The sequence below is a fragment of the Saccopteryx bilineata genome, chromosome 7 (genome assembly GCF_036850765.1).
Source record: "Saccopteryx bilineata isolate mSacBil1 chromosome 7, mSacBil1_pri_phased_curated, whole genome shotgun sequence".
Taxonomy (NCBI): domain Eukaryota; kingdom Metazoa; phylum Chordata; class Mammalia; order Chiroptera; family Emballonuridae; genus Saccopteryx; species Saccopteryx bilineata.
Window position 1 is genome coordinate 75,460,427 of NC_089496.1, and position 15,568 is coordinate 75,475,994.

At 48.4% G+C, this 15,568-nt stretch overlaps 1 protein-coding gene across 8 annotated transcripts in view; it reads left to right on the plus strand.

Moving 5' to 3' along the window:
• The first annotated feature begins 9,184 nt into the window (after positions 1–9,184).
• CPEB1 (cytoplasmic polyadenylation element binding protein 1) overlaps positions 9,185–15,568 on the plus strand; it is a 74,266-nt gene continuing 67,882 nt past the window's right edge. For 2 of the 8 annotated variants that reach the window (XM_066239770.1, XM_066239773.1), the window contains exon 1: positions 9,185–9,550. Coding sequence is in view for 4 of the 8 variants with exons in the window: in XM_066239767.1 (XP_066095864.1) it covers positions 9,869–9,883 (15 nt within the window). In the remaining 4 variants the exon portion in view is untranslated. Of the gene's footprint in view, positions 9,551–9,677; positions 9,884–10,346; positions 10,499–15,568 lie in introns of those variants that run through there. The other 6 variants (XM_066239768.1, XM_066239769.1, XM_066239767.1 and 3 more) reach the window with 5 other exon arrangements.

Genomic DNA, 15,568 nt, shown 5'->3' on the forward strand with positions numbered 1-15,568 from the left:
AACAGGAAAAGTCTGACCCAGCAGAGGATGTGGGCTCTGGGATCCTTACCACCAATTTCTTCCCTGACTCCCCAGCCATGTTCACATCCCTCTCAGTCACTCCATTTCTGTGATGGCTCCACATGACGGGGGAAGGGGAGGGCTGCCTTAGGTCCTTCCATCCTCATCCAGTATTGAGCAGCCAGTGTGCGCTGGGCATTGTGGTGACAAAGCCTGGTCAGTTTTGTCTTCAGGGTCAAGAGGAGGACTGCGAATAGTGCCTGGGAGGGTGAGCCCGGGAAGAGGTAAGGAGAATGGGGTAAAGCAGGGCATGCCTGAAAGAAGAGAAGCCGGGCGCACCTGCCTGGATCACCCACTTGATGGTGCTGGTCTGATCCTCTTGTCTCTCTGTCCCCATCCTGCTGACCTGTCTGCCAAGAGTAAGCACTTAGAGCTACGCTGTTTGATCCTGACCATGAGAACCTCTGTCCAATGGCTCCCTTAGTGCCTAGTGTGCTTGAGGGTCTCCAAGGCCTCACAGCTGGGCCTGGGACAGTGCTGAGCAGGGTGAGCAGTGCTGGGGGTGTCCGCACCCCCTGACCATCTCACTGGTCACTTCTTATCCTGGTGCCAAGAACCCTCCAATTTGAGCCTCTTTCAAATCTTCCAGCCCAGGATTCAGCCTGAATTAAGCTGCCCCACAGCTTGCCTAGGGTACCTGGAGGACACAGGTGGGCAACAGCTCAGAACAAATGCTTCTTATCTGCCTGGGATCTTCCTAGATGCATATGTTCCCATCTTTGAAGCTATTTAAATTAAAAAAAAAGCTCTTAAGTATTTCTAATATTCATGTAGAAAATTGTACAAATCACAATTGTGTAATTTGATGCATTTTCATAGGGTGAATAACTCATGTAAACAGCATGACATATACCTGCTTTGTGCCTGCTTCCAATGCAGGGCAGTGATTTATTTTGCTCAGCGATCACAGAGCTCTGAAAAGCCACAACACCAGGCTGCAAACGGCAGTGGGATTCCCGGTGCCAGCATGGTCACCTGACTTGTAGATATGGTGACATAGGCTGTTTTCTGGGGCTATAGGAGACATGTTCCCAACAACCCGGGGAGAGGCAGGGTGTGGAAATAAGTGGGTTGTCTTCTTGTTTTGACTGAGGGAGAATGTTAAGGAAGACGGGACTCATGTGGGCTTCGGCAAGGTGACCTTGATCTAGGCCTTGCTTTGCCAGAAAGTGGCATCTGCACCTGCAGAGAGAAGATGGGGAGAGGTGAGACCGGAGAAGTAAGGAATGGTTTTTCTCACCAGCAACAGGGCAAGACCGATAAGCCTTTCCAGTAGATTCCTAAAGTCCTCAGTGTCTTCATCGCAAACAAAGGGTTGGCCCCGCGGGTTCCCACCTCTGTCCTCGTACTGAGACTCGATGCATCCACCAGCCCATTTACAAGCACCTTGGGACAGCCGGTGTTCATTTTCAACTGTGATCTGTGTGGGAGCTAACCTCCACAATGGCACCCGTGATCCCTGCTTCCCACTGTTCTGTCATCCCCTCCTACACTGATTGTATCAGGGGTGGTGTGTGTGAACAACAGGGTCCTGCAAAAGGGCAATTTCTGAGATTAGATTGGGAAAGTCACACCCTTCCACCTCAGTGTCTCTGTCTCTCACTTTCCCGTCATTTGCTGGGGAGAAAGCCAGCAGTACTATGGAAAGAACCACGGAGGAGGAGCTGAACGAGCCCCGTGCCAGCAGCCACTTGAGCAAGCCAGGAAACAGATCCTCCAGCTCTGGGCAGAGCTTCCTATGCCTGCAGCTCTGGCTGACAGCTCGAATGCCGCCTCGGGAGAGAAACTGGGCCAGAGCCACCCAGCCAAGTCATCCCTGGATTCCTGACTCTCGGAAATTGTGTGAGATAACAAATATTTAGTATGTTTTAGCCTGCTTAGTTTGGGGTAATTTATCAGCAATAAGTTAATACAGTCCAGCCCTCCACCCATCTCTGAGGGTGTTGGAAAGCCCTCAGAGGGAGCCTGGACCCCGGCTCTGGCCTTCCTAGCATGTAGCCGGCACCTTCAGTGACAGCGGTGTGCTTGTGCAGGCTCATGAGTGCTGTTACGTTTTGGAATTCTTTTCAGAATTTTAATTCAACCCGTTATTGTCAGAGTGGAAGTTTGAAATCAGTCATGGTGGGAATATTTATGCCACAGAAATAGGTGAATGCTACAATCACTCCTCTCCCCACAGCTAATTGTCAAACATGGACCAGAATACCACTAAACTTAGCTATCACCATCCCTTTATCTCTATAAAAATTGTGATATGTGTCAAGTTTAAGAATAAAATACCAACCACTTGTGTACTGATCACTTGATGGAAGAAGTAACGCACTTATGAATTCAGTTGAGGAAATCACTATTCTCAATTTTCTGTTTATCAGCGCCCTACATTTTTTTTCTTTTTATTCTTTCTCAAGTGAGAGGAGGGGAGATAGACATGTGCCGCAACTGGGATCTACCCGGCAACCGTTCAGCCTATGCTCTGCCCATCTGGGGCCATGCTCTCAACTGAGCTATTTTTAGTACCTGAGGCAGAGGCTCCATGGACCCATCCTCAGTGGCCAGAGCTAATGTGCTAGAACCAATCGAACCATGGCTGCAGAAGAGAGACAGAGAGAGAGACAGAGAGAGAGAGAAGGAGAAGGGGTGGAGAAGTAGATGGTTGCTTCTCCTGTGTGCCCTGACTGGGAATTGAACCCAGGATATCCACGTGCCAAGCCAACACTCTATTGCTGAGCCAACAGGCCAGGGCCAATGCCTTATATTTTTTGTATTTTTATTACATACAGATGTATTCCTAGCCAACATATAGCATTGGACTGAATGATAGTAGTGTATTGTATGTTTTAAAATTGTATGCAAAAAGATTCTCCTTTTAAAATTTATTTTATTTTATTTTTTACAGGGACAGAGAGAGTCAGAGAGAGGAATAGACAGGGACAGACAGGAACGAAGAGAGACGAGAAGCATCAATCATCAGTTTTTCATTGCGACACCTTAGTTCATCGATTGCGCCCCCATACGTACCTTTTTTTTTTAAAAAGATTTTATTTATTCATTATAGAGAGGGGAGAGAGAGAGAGAGAGAGAGAGAGAAGGGGGGGAGGAGCAGAAAGCATCAACTCCCATATGTGCCTTGACCAGGCAAGCCCAGGGTTTTGAACCGGCAACCTCAGCGTTTCTAGGTTGACGCTTTATCCACTGTGCCACCACAGGTCAGGCCATCCCGTATGTACCTTGACCGCGGGCCTTCAGCAGACCGAGCAATCCCTTGCTTGAGCCAGTGACCCTGGGTCCAAGCTGGTCAGCTTTTTGCTCAAGCCAGATAAACCCGCGCTCAAGCTGGCGACCTCGGGGGGTCTTGAACCTGGGTCCTCCGCATCCCAGTCCAACGCTCTATCCACTGCACCACCACCTGGTCAGGTGATCCTGCTTTTTTTTTATACAATATTGTTTCTGAGTCATCCACATTGATTTGATTAGTTTATGTCATTTACTTTTACTTATATGTAGTATTCCATTGTATGAAATACCATAATTTACTGACCCACTCTCCTGTTGGTGGGCATTTCAGGTTAGTTTATGTTTCTGATTATGACTAATACAGCTGTCAGCACTTTTTTTTTTTCTGAAGTAAGAAGCAGGGAGGCAAAGAGACAGACTCCTGCATGTGCCCAATCGGATCCACCTGGCAAGGCCCCTAGGGGGTGATGCTCTGCCCATCTGGGGTGTTGCTTGGTTGCAACTGGAGCCATTCTAGCGCCTGAGGCAGAGACCATGGAGCCATCCTCAACTCCTGGGCCAACTCCACTCCAATGGAGCTTTGGCTGTGGGATGGCAAGAGAGAGATAGAGAGGAAGGAGAGGGGGAGGGGTGGAGAAGCAGATGGGCGCTTCTCTTGTGTGCCCTGGCCGGGAATCGAACCTGGGAGTCAACGCTCTACTGCTGAGCCAACTGGCCAGGGCCTGTTAGCATTTTTTTAAAAAAAATATTTTTAATTTATTGATTTTAGAGGGAAAGAGAGAGAGCACAACAGAAACATCCATCTGTTCCTGTATGTGCCCTGACCGGGGATTGAACCGGCAACCTTTACATGTCAGTATAACACTCTAACCAACAGAGTTATCTGGCCAGGGCTACCAGCATTTTCACTTATGCCTCTTTTTACACATGTGAAAGCTTCTTTTAATGTGTTATCCCAGGAGTGGAGTTGCTGGCCGTGGAGTCTATACATCTGCAACTTGACAATATTGCCAAATTGCTCACTAGAGTAGCTAAGAATGTTCATAGCACCTTTATTCATAATAATCTCCCAACTGGTAACAATTCAAATCCAAATTAGGAGACTGGAGAAGGAAATGATGGTATATTCATCTGATGGAATACTATTTAGCCAAAAGAAAAAAGAAGGGACCGAACTGCTACATGGGACAACATGGATGAATCTCATGAATCTCACAGATAACATGTTGAATGAGAGAAACCAAGCGCTTATATGAAGTTCTAGACCAGACAGAAGGAATCTGCAAGGAAAGCAGTAAGAATAATAGTTAACTCAAGGAGAAGGCATAAAGTGGGAGGAGGCATGATGGAATCCTTTGGGCGGTGATTACCTTAGGTATATAGGTAGCTAAAAAAATCAAGCCGTACACCTAGATTTGTGCACTCTGTTGAATGTGTATTATCCCTCAATTTAAAAAAATGTAGATAATAAAACCATAAACCAAAGTGGCTGAACCAGTCTACACCCTCACTGGCAGTGACTCTGCCATGGTGAAATTTCATTGTCTGAGTCAGGTGAAGTGGATCCCACTGTGGTTTCACCAGCATTTCCTGGTTAGTGGTGAGCACAGATATCTAATGGTATATTTGCTGGCTATTTGGGTTTCCACTTGGGAATTGCCTGTCCCTATCTTTTGCCCATTTTTTACAGAGTTGTCTTTTTTCCTCATTGAAAAAGTTCTTATATTTCCTGGAAACTAGACCTTTGTAGACCATGTATTGCAAATATCATTTTCCTGTCTATGGCTTGTCTTTTCAAGTTGTAAATATCTTATTTTCCTTTAATATTTATTTATTTATTTATTTTGTTGATTTTATAGAGAGAGAGGAAGGGAGAGACAGGCAGACAAGAACATAGATTTGCTCCTGTATGTGCTCTGACTGGGGACCGAATTGGCAACCTGTGTGTTTTGGGACACTTTAACCATCCAAGCTATCTGGCCAGGGATTAAATTTTTTTTTTTTTAGAGACAGAGAAAGAGTCAGAGAGAGGGATAGATAGAGACAGGAACGGAGAGAGATGAGAAGCATCAATCATTAGTTTTTCATTGCGACACCTTAGTTGTTCATTGATTGCTTTCTCATATGTGCCTTGACCGTGGGGCTACAGCAGACTGAGTAACCCCTTGCTCAAGCCAGAGACCTTGGGTCCAAGCTGGTGAGCTTTGCTCAAACCAGATGAGCCCGTACTCAAGCTGGCGACCTCGGGGTCTCAAACCTGGGTCCTCTGCATCCCAGTCTGTCGCTCTATTTACTGCACCACTGCCTGGTAAGGCTAACTATCTTTTGATAAACCAAATTTTTAAATTCCAACATGGTTAAATTTATCAATTTAGATTTATATCCAGTGCTTATTCCATATTTACAAAATCTATCCACACTCTGAGGCAATAAAAATATTCTCTTAATATTTTCTTCAAAGAAATGTCCAAGTAGTGCTTTAAAAAATTTTTTTGACTGATTTTAGTGAGAGAGGGAGAGAGAAACAGGAACATCAGTCTCTCCCTATATGTGCCTGGACAGGGGATTGAATTGGCAAATCTCTGTGCTCCAGGATGACGCTCTAACCGCTTGAGCTATCTGGGCAGGGCATGTCCAAGTAATGCTTTTAACATTTATATCTTTAATTCACTATAGATTTACATTTCTGTATAATGACTTGTAGGGCTGATCCACTTTTTTCATCCCACTTAAAAAGACATAAAAATACAACAACAAAGAACATGGTTTCTTCTGCACAGAGCTTGGCAAAAGTTGAGCAGAGACTGGGAGCTCACTTTACCTTGTGGTCTTGAGTTCCGAAGAGAATACCCTTTCTGATCTTTTTCAGCCAGAAAAAGGATTTCTCTCAGCAGTCTCTTTTCTTTCAGCTCTCTGCCTGCCGCAGGAGCACTGAACCCCGAGCATATAAAAGACTACAGGATCTCTCCCGTTTCCCTCGTACATGCATTTAAAAACTAGTCAAGCCAATTAGTTAACACTTAAAACCTGTATTGTAAATCTGGGGCTTGCCTGCAGAGATGGTGCCAGGCATAGCTGAGCTCAAAGGCTGTTTGTTGACTGGGAGAATGGATAATGCTGCCTGTTTGTTCCTGCTACTTCTGCCAGTGACCAGCTGTGGGGACTTGATCAAGTCACTTAATATTTCCACCTGTGCTACTTTCCACAGCCTGCCCTGTGGATCGTGGAAACCTAGTCAGAGGTACTGTGGTTCCCATATACCCTGTAGGCCTGGCCAATATGGGCAGGGAGCAGGATTCACCCACATATGAGGCCATGACTGTGTTTGAACTCAGCCACCCCTTCCTTCAACACGTACAGGCAGCTCTGGGGTCAGGTGGTACAAAGTGTATACATAAGGGTACTACGAGTTTTGTCTTATATGGTTAAGACTTCAGTTTCTGAAGCCAGAAACCTGCCTGGGTTTGAGTCTCACTTTTCTACTTCTAGCGGGGAGTCTTTTGGGCTAGTTACTTAACTTCTTTGACCTTCCATTTCCTCACCTGCAAAATGGGTTAACTCAGGTAAAACACAGAAGTAAATAAGTGGTCAGCAAAGGCCAGCTATTATTCTATTATTACCTACAACAGAAAGTTTAGGAAGAAGGGTTTAAGCATCAGAAATTTCTGTCCCAAGTCAACTGAAAGATGCCTTCCTTTTCTTATAGCTGGGAGTTTTAAAATATGAAAGAGCTCCCAGATACCTATTCCCTTGGGCACTGTTCCAGGTTTCAGATTCTTATCTCCAGCTTTGGGTAAGGCAGGAGGAAGGGATGGAAAGGATCACAGGTTGGCAGCCAGTGAGTTGCATGGGGTCCCTGGACTTGTTGTTGGGCTTGGCTCTTAACCTGAGTTAGTGATCACATTAAAAATCAGGAAGATTTCACTTTTTTTTGTATTTTTCTGAAGCTAGAAACAGGGAGAGACAGACTCCCGCATGCGCCCGACCGGGTTCCACCCGGCACACCCACCAGGGGGCAACGCTCTGCTCCTCCGGGGCATCGCTCTGTCGCCTGGGGCAGATGCCAAGGAGCCATCCCCAGTGCCCGGGCCATCTTTGCTCCAATGGAGCCTCGGCTGCGGGAGGGGAAGAGAGAGACAGAGAGGAAGGAGAGGGGGAGGGTGGAGAAGCAGATGGGAGCTTCTCCTGTGTGTCCTGGCCGAGAATCGAACCTGGGACTTCTGCATGCCAGGTCGTCGCTCTACCACTGAGCCAACTGGCCAGGGCCAGATTTCACATAAAAAATTTTTTTCAGCTTGTCTTGAAAGAGTTGGCTGGGCGGGGACCTCATTCCTGCAAGGTATCCATTGGCCCATTCCTCTTTTGGATGCACCTTCTAGGTCAGGCATGGCCAACAGTTTTTGCCCCTGGGCCAGATTAGAAAGAAAACGTTTTTCACGGGCAGGACGAAATATTAAAATTAAAAAATGTTAAATACAAAAATGATTTATTTAAGTAAACAAAATTTTATTATGTAATTTGTTTACAAATAAATGTAACTAATTTAGTACAACAAATTAACAAAAAAACTAATGTGACACCTTAAGGTGCTTTGCATCTCCTATAACTTTTTAATATCTGGCTCTAAATTTGTAGTAGCTATTCTTAACACAGCCTCCAAATGTAAATCATTCAATCTTGATCTTGTACTTTTATTTAGATTCATTAAAGAAAAAGTTTGTTCACAAATATAAGTTGAACTGAAGATTACTGATGATATTGTAGTTTATGTATAACGATTTAAAAGTTCCACTTACTTCATTTCCACAGTGCGTCGTGCAGAAAATATTAAAAATTTAATCGCGCGCCGCATAAACTCATTACACAGGCCGGATCCAGCCTGCGGCTGTATGGTGGCCATGTCTGTTCTAGGTGCTCTTGTCCACCCCCTCACTGGATCCTTTGCTGTATCTGTGTGTGGCACCGAGAGGACAAGCAAGATACCCGGCCTGTATCTTGTGCTGTTTGTGGGCCAGGGTGAGACTTGGGTGCGGGCTCCTCTTAGAGAAGGAAGGGCCCTAGTGATGCTGAACCAGAGGTGTGGGTTCCTTGGCAGCTGGAATAGGCCCCTCTGAGGAAGGGCAGATGGCTAAGCAGATGAAGACCTGGTGGAGCAGACCATGGCTAGGGCGTGCCAGGACCTCTTACCTTGCCCCTGTGGACATTACCCTCTCTGCCCATGACCTCAGGAATCCAAGCAGGTTCTGTATGGGGATATTCTGTGGACGGAGACAGGCCAGCTCTCACTGTCACTCTGAGTCCTCCTGGGGGCTTTTCCAGTGTTGTTCTTACCCTGGCCACCTTCTCCCATTCATACTCCTGAAACACTAGGCAAACCACTGACTTCCTCTCCTTCCACTGCCCAGAGACAGCACTCAGCCCCCTCCCCTTAGCCATTAGAGCCAGGCAAGCAGCAGCCTTTCTTACTGCCAGGAGGAGCCTGGAGCATAATAAGTACTTGATAAATATATTATGATGAGGCAACACGGAAAACACTCAGAAATGTTGTACAAACGCTGGTCCTTTTCTTCCTTATGCCAGTTCCCGGTCTCTCCCCTTTTTCTATCCAACCTCTAAGTCTCCGGTACCATCTTAAAAGACCTTGATATTGCCATTCTCCCGTTTACAGTTCTCAGCAGTTTCCTGCTGTCTGCAGGACCTAAGCTTCCCTCCTGAGGTTATCAGCTCGCATTTTCTCCGTCGTGGTTAGATAGAGCCACCTCTTCAGCCCCTACTCCGCCTTCACCTGGTGTCCCCGCCTAGAATGGTACCTCCAACTCTACTCTGGCCTGGAGCTTCCGGTCCGCCCCTGCCCCAGCCATTCACCCTATCTCAACCCAGGACGCCTTTCCAGCCTTCTTGGTAAACCTTCCAATCACAACCTGGCAGGAACGTCGGAAGCGGCTTCCCCAGGGAACTGCGGTCCAAAGATGACCCTCAGTGTTTTTGGAAGTTCCTGGAATCACCGGACGCCCGCGCCCCGGTGCTAGGAGCAGCCGGCCTAGTAGGGGATCGCCTGCTGAAGTCGGGGTGCAGGCTCGGAAGGGTTGGCTCTCGCCCTGGAGGGGTCCTTGGAAGGAGCGGAGCGTGGACACTGGAAAGGAGGCTTTACTGACCTAAAGCATTGCCGCCGCGTCGCAGGGTTTGTAAATCGCTTCCCATTTCATGAGGGTTAACTGAGGCCCAGCAAGATGAGTGACTTGACTAGGGTCACTAGGTGAGTGGCACGCTATGTTTAGGCCTCGGGCCTCGGGGGGCTGTGGCTGTGGTTGCCCCCGACCCCGCGCCGGGCTCCGGGTGGGCGGCCAAGCCCTCGGCCCGGCGCGCTGGAAGGGGCGGGGCGGGCGCCCGGGCGGGGCCGGCACAGGTGTTTCGCATCTAGCCGGGGGGCGGCTCCGCCGGGCTTTATAAGCGGGTCCGGAGTGGGGCACTGTGCGTGGCTTGCTGCAATAATAGTGCGCACGTGTGTGCGCGTTCTTGCCGCGCCGGCCAGCGGCGCGTCCGTCCGTCCGTCCCGCAGGACCATACCGGCCCTATGGCGTTCCCGCTGGTAAGAGCCGCCGCCGTCTGCCTGGGCGGGGCCGGGCGGCGGTCCTGGCCGCGGCAGCTAACGGTCCGCGCAGCTTCGGCCGGCCCGCGGGTTCCCCTCCCTAGCCCCTGTGCTCGCGGGGTGCGGGTCACATGCCGGCGGGCGTGGGGCCTCGCTGAGGGGTGAGTGGCAAGGGGGGGGCAGGGCGTCTCCTCGTGACTCAGGGCCTTTGGGTTTAAAGGCGCCGCAGCCCTGTGGGGGCGGCCAGTGGGGCCTCTGAGCTGTGCTGCAGACTCCCGGCGGCCTCGAGCGTTTGTCCAGACGGGAGTTGAGCGCACAGAAGGAAACCCTTGCCCCCGGAACGCCTCTTTCTCCTGTAGCCGTCGCACGTGAGCCCCGAAGCCTCGGCGCCGGAGCTCACGCGCCTCCCAGTGCCCCCCGCGAGTCTCGTTTGTACCCAGCGGGCGCCCGGGTGGGGCGGGACTGCTGGCAGCGGCCACCCTGCCAACACCACGACGGCAGCGGTACGGCTCCTTTAAGGCGGAGGGATCGGCCCCTCGTGCTGCGCGTGCTGCCCTAGCCCGGGAGGTCACGTGGCTTCACACGTTCGATTGGCGCAGAAGCTGGGCTGGCCAGGTGGGTCTCGCGGGGGTGGGTGGCCGAACACGTGCGACTCAGCTTCGCCCTGTGGGACCCGTGGCTCTGAGGTTGGTCCTGGGGATATGGGAGCCGGGAGACCTGCAGGCGAAGGCTGCGATGCAGGCATGGCGCCTGGCCAGAGGAGAGGCGTGCACGTAGCCGCGGCCTCCGGCCTCCGCTCTGTCGGACTCTCCTCAGCCCAGGACCGGGCCAGGGCCCAGTCGGGGTGTGGGTCCTGCGGTCTGGGCTATGGCCACAGGTGCAGCGGAGCAGCGGCCGGGTTGCCCACCTGGCCCGAGCGCTGTGAGGAAGGCCGTGCCCACCCTGAGTCCCTGGAGCCTCGGATTAAGGAAAGGTTACACACCTTGGCTCATCCTGGCGTCACTCCCCGGGCTTTCCTGAGCCTGGTGCCCTCCACTTTCAGGCCGACCCTGACTCTCTTGCCTTGTTCCTTGAGCGCCCACGCAAGGCCAGAGGGCCTAGAAAGACCAAGGAGCACGTCCTCGTGTGCGGCCCGTTTGCATGCCACCCTGTGGCGGGGACTTGGGAAGGAAGGAAGGAGACCCTGGAACCACGCAGGCCCGCCCACCCCACCGCACCCACCCGGGCTCCTGGTGGTGCCTCACGTCCCTGGCGGCTGCCTGCTTTGTCCCCCTGGGTACCGAGCCACCGCTGCGCTGGAGCGCACTGCTCCGTCATCTGCTGGCCAGGGGCAGGCGGGCGGAGGGCTGCCAACCAGCTACTGAGGGTCCTTTTCTACCCGTGAGCTCAGGTCCTCTTTGAGCTTAGGGACACAGGCAGGGTTAAAAGTGAACAAAAACACTCCAAATAGCCCAAAAAAACCTTGGAAGCCTTGGTGTGGTGGTGGTGGTGGTGGTGGTGGTGGTGATGATGGTGGTTCCTAGTGGGGTTGTTTTTGTCGTTGGGGGAAAGAAGTTGTTTCTGGAGTTCGGGGAGGCCCTCAGGACCAGCGACAGGTGCAGCTTTCCAGAGCTCGCTGAGTTTGTCTTTGTCACAGTGATTTCACTTGAACTCGAGTGGCCTGGGAGTGCATGCCCGCTTGATAGAACTAGGATTTGGACATTGGTGACCCCGTTTGTAAGTGCATCCTTGTCCCTCCCAAGCGTTGTCCTATAACCAGGCTAGGCGTCCTGGCTGGGGCAGCTGTGCCTGTCTGTTGGTGGACAGGATGCTGGAGCAACCATGCAGAGGTGGTGATGGTGGCTCAGGCCCTGGGCGCTTGATAAGAGTTGATTCTGTGATCCTCTTCACTGTCGTATTCACTGGCGCCTACAGAGTGTGGAGGGAGGCGATGAAGGTAGACTCCAGGCTCAACACCAAACTAGCTAACAAGCTAAATAATAGCTATCTTAGTATTTTCAGGTCACCAAGCTGTTTTTGTTTTTAATCCTTAAAATGCGTTGCAAACCCAGATTCCTTCAGGAGCCTGAGGTAGTTTAAATGAGTCGAGGGAGAGGAAGGAAAGGAATGATTTCCTCTGTGTGTTTTTTTAGGTGAGAGGAGGGGAGATAAGAGAGAGAGACTCCCACATGTGCCCCAACAGAGCTCCACTAGCAACTTTGTCTGGGCTAGTGCTTGAGTAGAAGCATTTTAGTGCCTGAGGTTGAGCTCCAAGAACTATCCTGGGGGGAGGGGGTACTCTGAACCTATACAGCCACTGGCTGCTGGAGGGAAAGAAGGGAGAGAGGGAGGGGGAGGGAAACAGGTTGCATCTCCTGTGGGCCCTGACTGGGAATCGAACCTGGAACATCCAGGGCTGCTGCTCTATCCACTGAGCCACTGGCCAGGGCTAGATTGATTCAAAAGTGTAGGCCCGGAGTTGATGGATCTTTTCCCTCTAAGTTGAAGTTTTTCTTTTTAAATTTTGTTTTTATTGATCAACTGATTTAGAGAGACAGAGAGGAAGTGGGAGAGAGAGATAAAGAGAGAGAAGCATTCGTTTGTTGTTCCACTTAGCTGTGCATTCATTGGTTACTTCCCATATGTGCCTTGACAGGGGATGGAATATGCAACCATGGTGTCTTGGAATGACGCTCTAACCAGCGGATCTAACTGGCCAGGGCTTCTCTCTCTGTTTTAATGAGGCAATTAAAAAAATTGTAAGCCCCATATGGAACAAAGGTAACATGTTTCTAGACACTGAATTCACCTGAGGGGCATTTTGGGCTGTGTTTTAAAACATCCCTTTTAGGTTACCCACCTCCCATTGTGCAGATTATGAAACGTGTTCATAAATCACATCACAGGGGCACTAAAGGATAATCCAGGGTGTAAAGCTAGGTCTTTTTGGTGCCATAGCTCAACCTATGACACTGTGTTCTGGTATGTCAGAGGGGTCAGGGAATATTGGTGGTGTACCTGTGTAGAAGACACAGTAGTCTATGAGCTGGTCACAGTGAACCTTAACTACATAGGAGGACTCTGGTGGCAGGGAAGGCCCAGTGGGTCTTTTGAGCTTTAGTGTGGCAGTGTTGATAGCAAGAGGAATGTGCTGTGTCTATCATTCCATGATGTATGTGAGGGCAGTTAGCTGATACTGAGAGAACCAGAGGTCTGGAGCTGCCAGGCTCCTCCCACTGTGGGGGTGACCCTTCCAGGCCTCTGCACCAAGACTTGCCCTTTTCAGGACAGTTGCACTGACTTTAAACTCCTGAGACAAGGCAAATTTGAAATTATACCATTGTTTTAAGACCTATGAAAGTAGAATGGGGCTTACTAAATCTTACCTCTTATCTCTTAGCTAAAATTTCCATAATCCTGTCTCTTAGATTTCCAGGAAGAATTAATAAAGGTTTTAGCAGTACCTGGTAAATTCTTCTGGGATGAGCTCCCAGGGCATCAAATAGAATTGTGCCAGGAATAAGGGTCTGGACTTTCATTCTGGGGCAATTTTAGAATCCCAGTGCTGTACACAGCCACACTAGCACATGTAAAGGATAGATACCTTTATTTTTATGTCCTATTTCCAAAGGAGTTAAAGCATAAAGCAGTAAAGAGCATATCTAGAGCCTTTGCCAAAGCCATTTCTCTTGAGAATGCAGACTCAAATACAAATTAGATGGCTTTTTCCCCCACTGTGGTCTGGGAAGTTTTGGGAAAGATGGAAACTTTAAAATGTTACCTGTCTCCAGCTGCTTCTCTAGCTACCTTTACAGGCTAAATCCTCATCTTTGAGTTCAGTATTTGAGAATGTGGGGGAGGAGGGGAAGGGTGGCTAAATTCACTCTCTGCTGGTATTTTAATGTTTATATGCTAGGACCTAGCATACTATCTGTGCAGACTGTCTCATTCATTGCCTCCCAGTCCCTTAGCTAAACTTCTATTTCTGAAATCACTATGTGTTTATTTAAAAGGCAAATTAATTAATGAATTTGCAGTTCTGGCTGGAAGTTTGGGACAGGACTGCATACCAAACCTGGAGATTAATGTTTAGGCTGTTGTCTTCAATAGCTTCTGGTGGAGGCAGTGCAAGACTCATGGAATCAAATAGCAAATTATTTTCTTCCCTATGGAAGACCTGTGCTAATCCCATCCTATGTTGCAAATTTGCTTTTCCTAGTTAGTATCTAAGCTGTATGGACTCTGGGGAGAACTTGCCAGAAAGCGGGGGTGGTGGATGGGGTTGGGAGGGTAGGATTGAGGGGTGGGAAAGGAGTTGGACTTTGAGGTTGGAGAAGAGGAGGTTGCATAAAGAATTTTTGCTTCTTTCTGTTTGACTTAAAACCAAGAAGCACTGATGGCCCCTTTTAGTGTTTGTTAAGCCTTTTGTTTGTTCCTTTTGCCCCCACATTGCAGCTTTGGAAAGGCCCTTCATTTTCTTTCCTGCCATTGTTGTAACCTGTTTTAGCTAGACCTACTTGGGAGAGCTTGTCATCTTCTGTAAGCTCAGATTCCAAATGCGGAAAGTTTTCACATTCGATTGGACCTCCCCAAATAAGACATTTTTTTTAACTTATAATATATTGGCTGAGAAGATTGAACTAAAAAGTGTGTATGTAATAGTTCAGAGGAAAGTTATCTGGCTTTCCTTAAAAATCGGGTATCTAAGTGTCACTGTTAAATTTACATTATAGACGTAATTTTCAGTGAGTTTTTTGCTATTCAAAGGTCCCCCTGTTAGGGATTCTTTTGCTTCCTTAAAATATAATGTGTTTTAAATAACAAGCCTCAGGTGTGAGGGTATTTCTGACTAAATGGGCTTTGCTTTCAGCTGTGCAGAACATTGAGGCATGGATAACCTCTGAGTTCTACTTTTGTTTTTTGGTATTCCTGTATGGTTGGAGCACCCTTTTAGGCTGAGAGTTAACACTGTTTTGAATTTTTAAGGCTCATTTTGTGATGCCTTTCCTTGAGGTAATTGGAGAATCCCCAGAGGGCAGGTGTGCAGATTGATTTGTGTGCTAAAATGGGTCACAGTGGCATGTAGCTGTTGATTCTGAGAGTAACTTGACAATAATGGTGTTAAAGTTTCTTTATTCTTGACATGTGAAATTTACTGATATAGGTACCATCCTGACAGGTTTAACACCTTGGCCTGAGATCTCCATTGATAAAGGTAGGGGTAGCTCTCTGTTAGAAAGAAAGCAGTTACCTAGATGAGCAGGTTGGGTTTTCTTTTGTGTGTGTTTTTTGACAGAACACTTAATCTCTTATTAAACACCTGTGCTTTCTGCATTCTGGTTTTTTGCTCCTGGCTTATGGCTCTGACACCATCTGTCTCCTGAGTTTTCCCTTTCTCCTGAGAATTTTTTTTTAAGCTGTAATTTTTTTTTAAGCTATAATTTTGGAAGTTTAAAAGGTGTTAGAGACCTGTCTCCCAGGTGTAGCTTGGAGTTGATACCAAGCTTGGATTGTAATGTCTGTTTTCATAGACAAGGAGAATTAAGCTTAGAGTGAAAAGTGATTGTTCTAAGTTTATGATGAACCAAGACTTGGAACCCATGTCTCTTTATTTCCCGACTGGCATTATTTCTAGAATTCATGTACCTTGACCTCTGTTACATCAGTCTCTGATTATTTCATTTTATTTAAAATTCCCATTTGGTT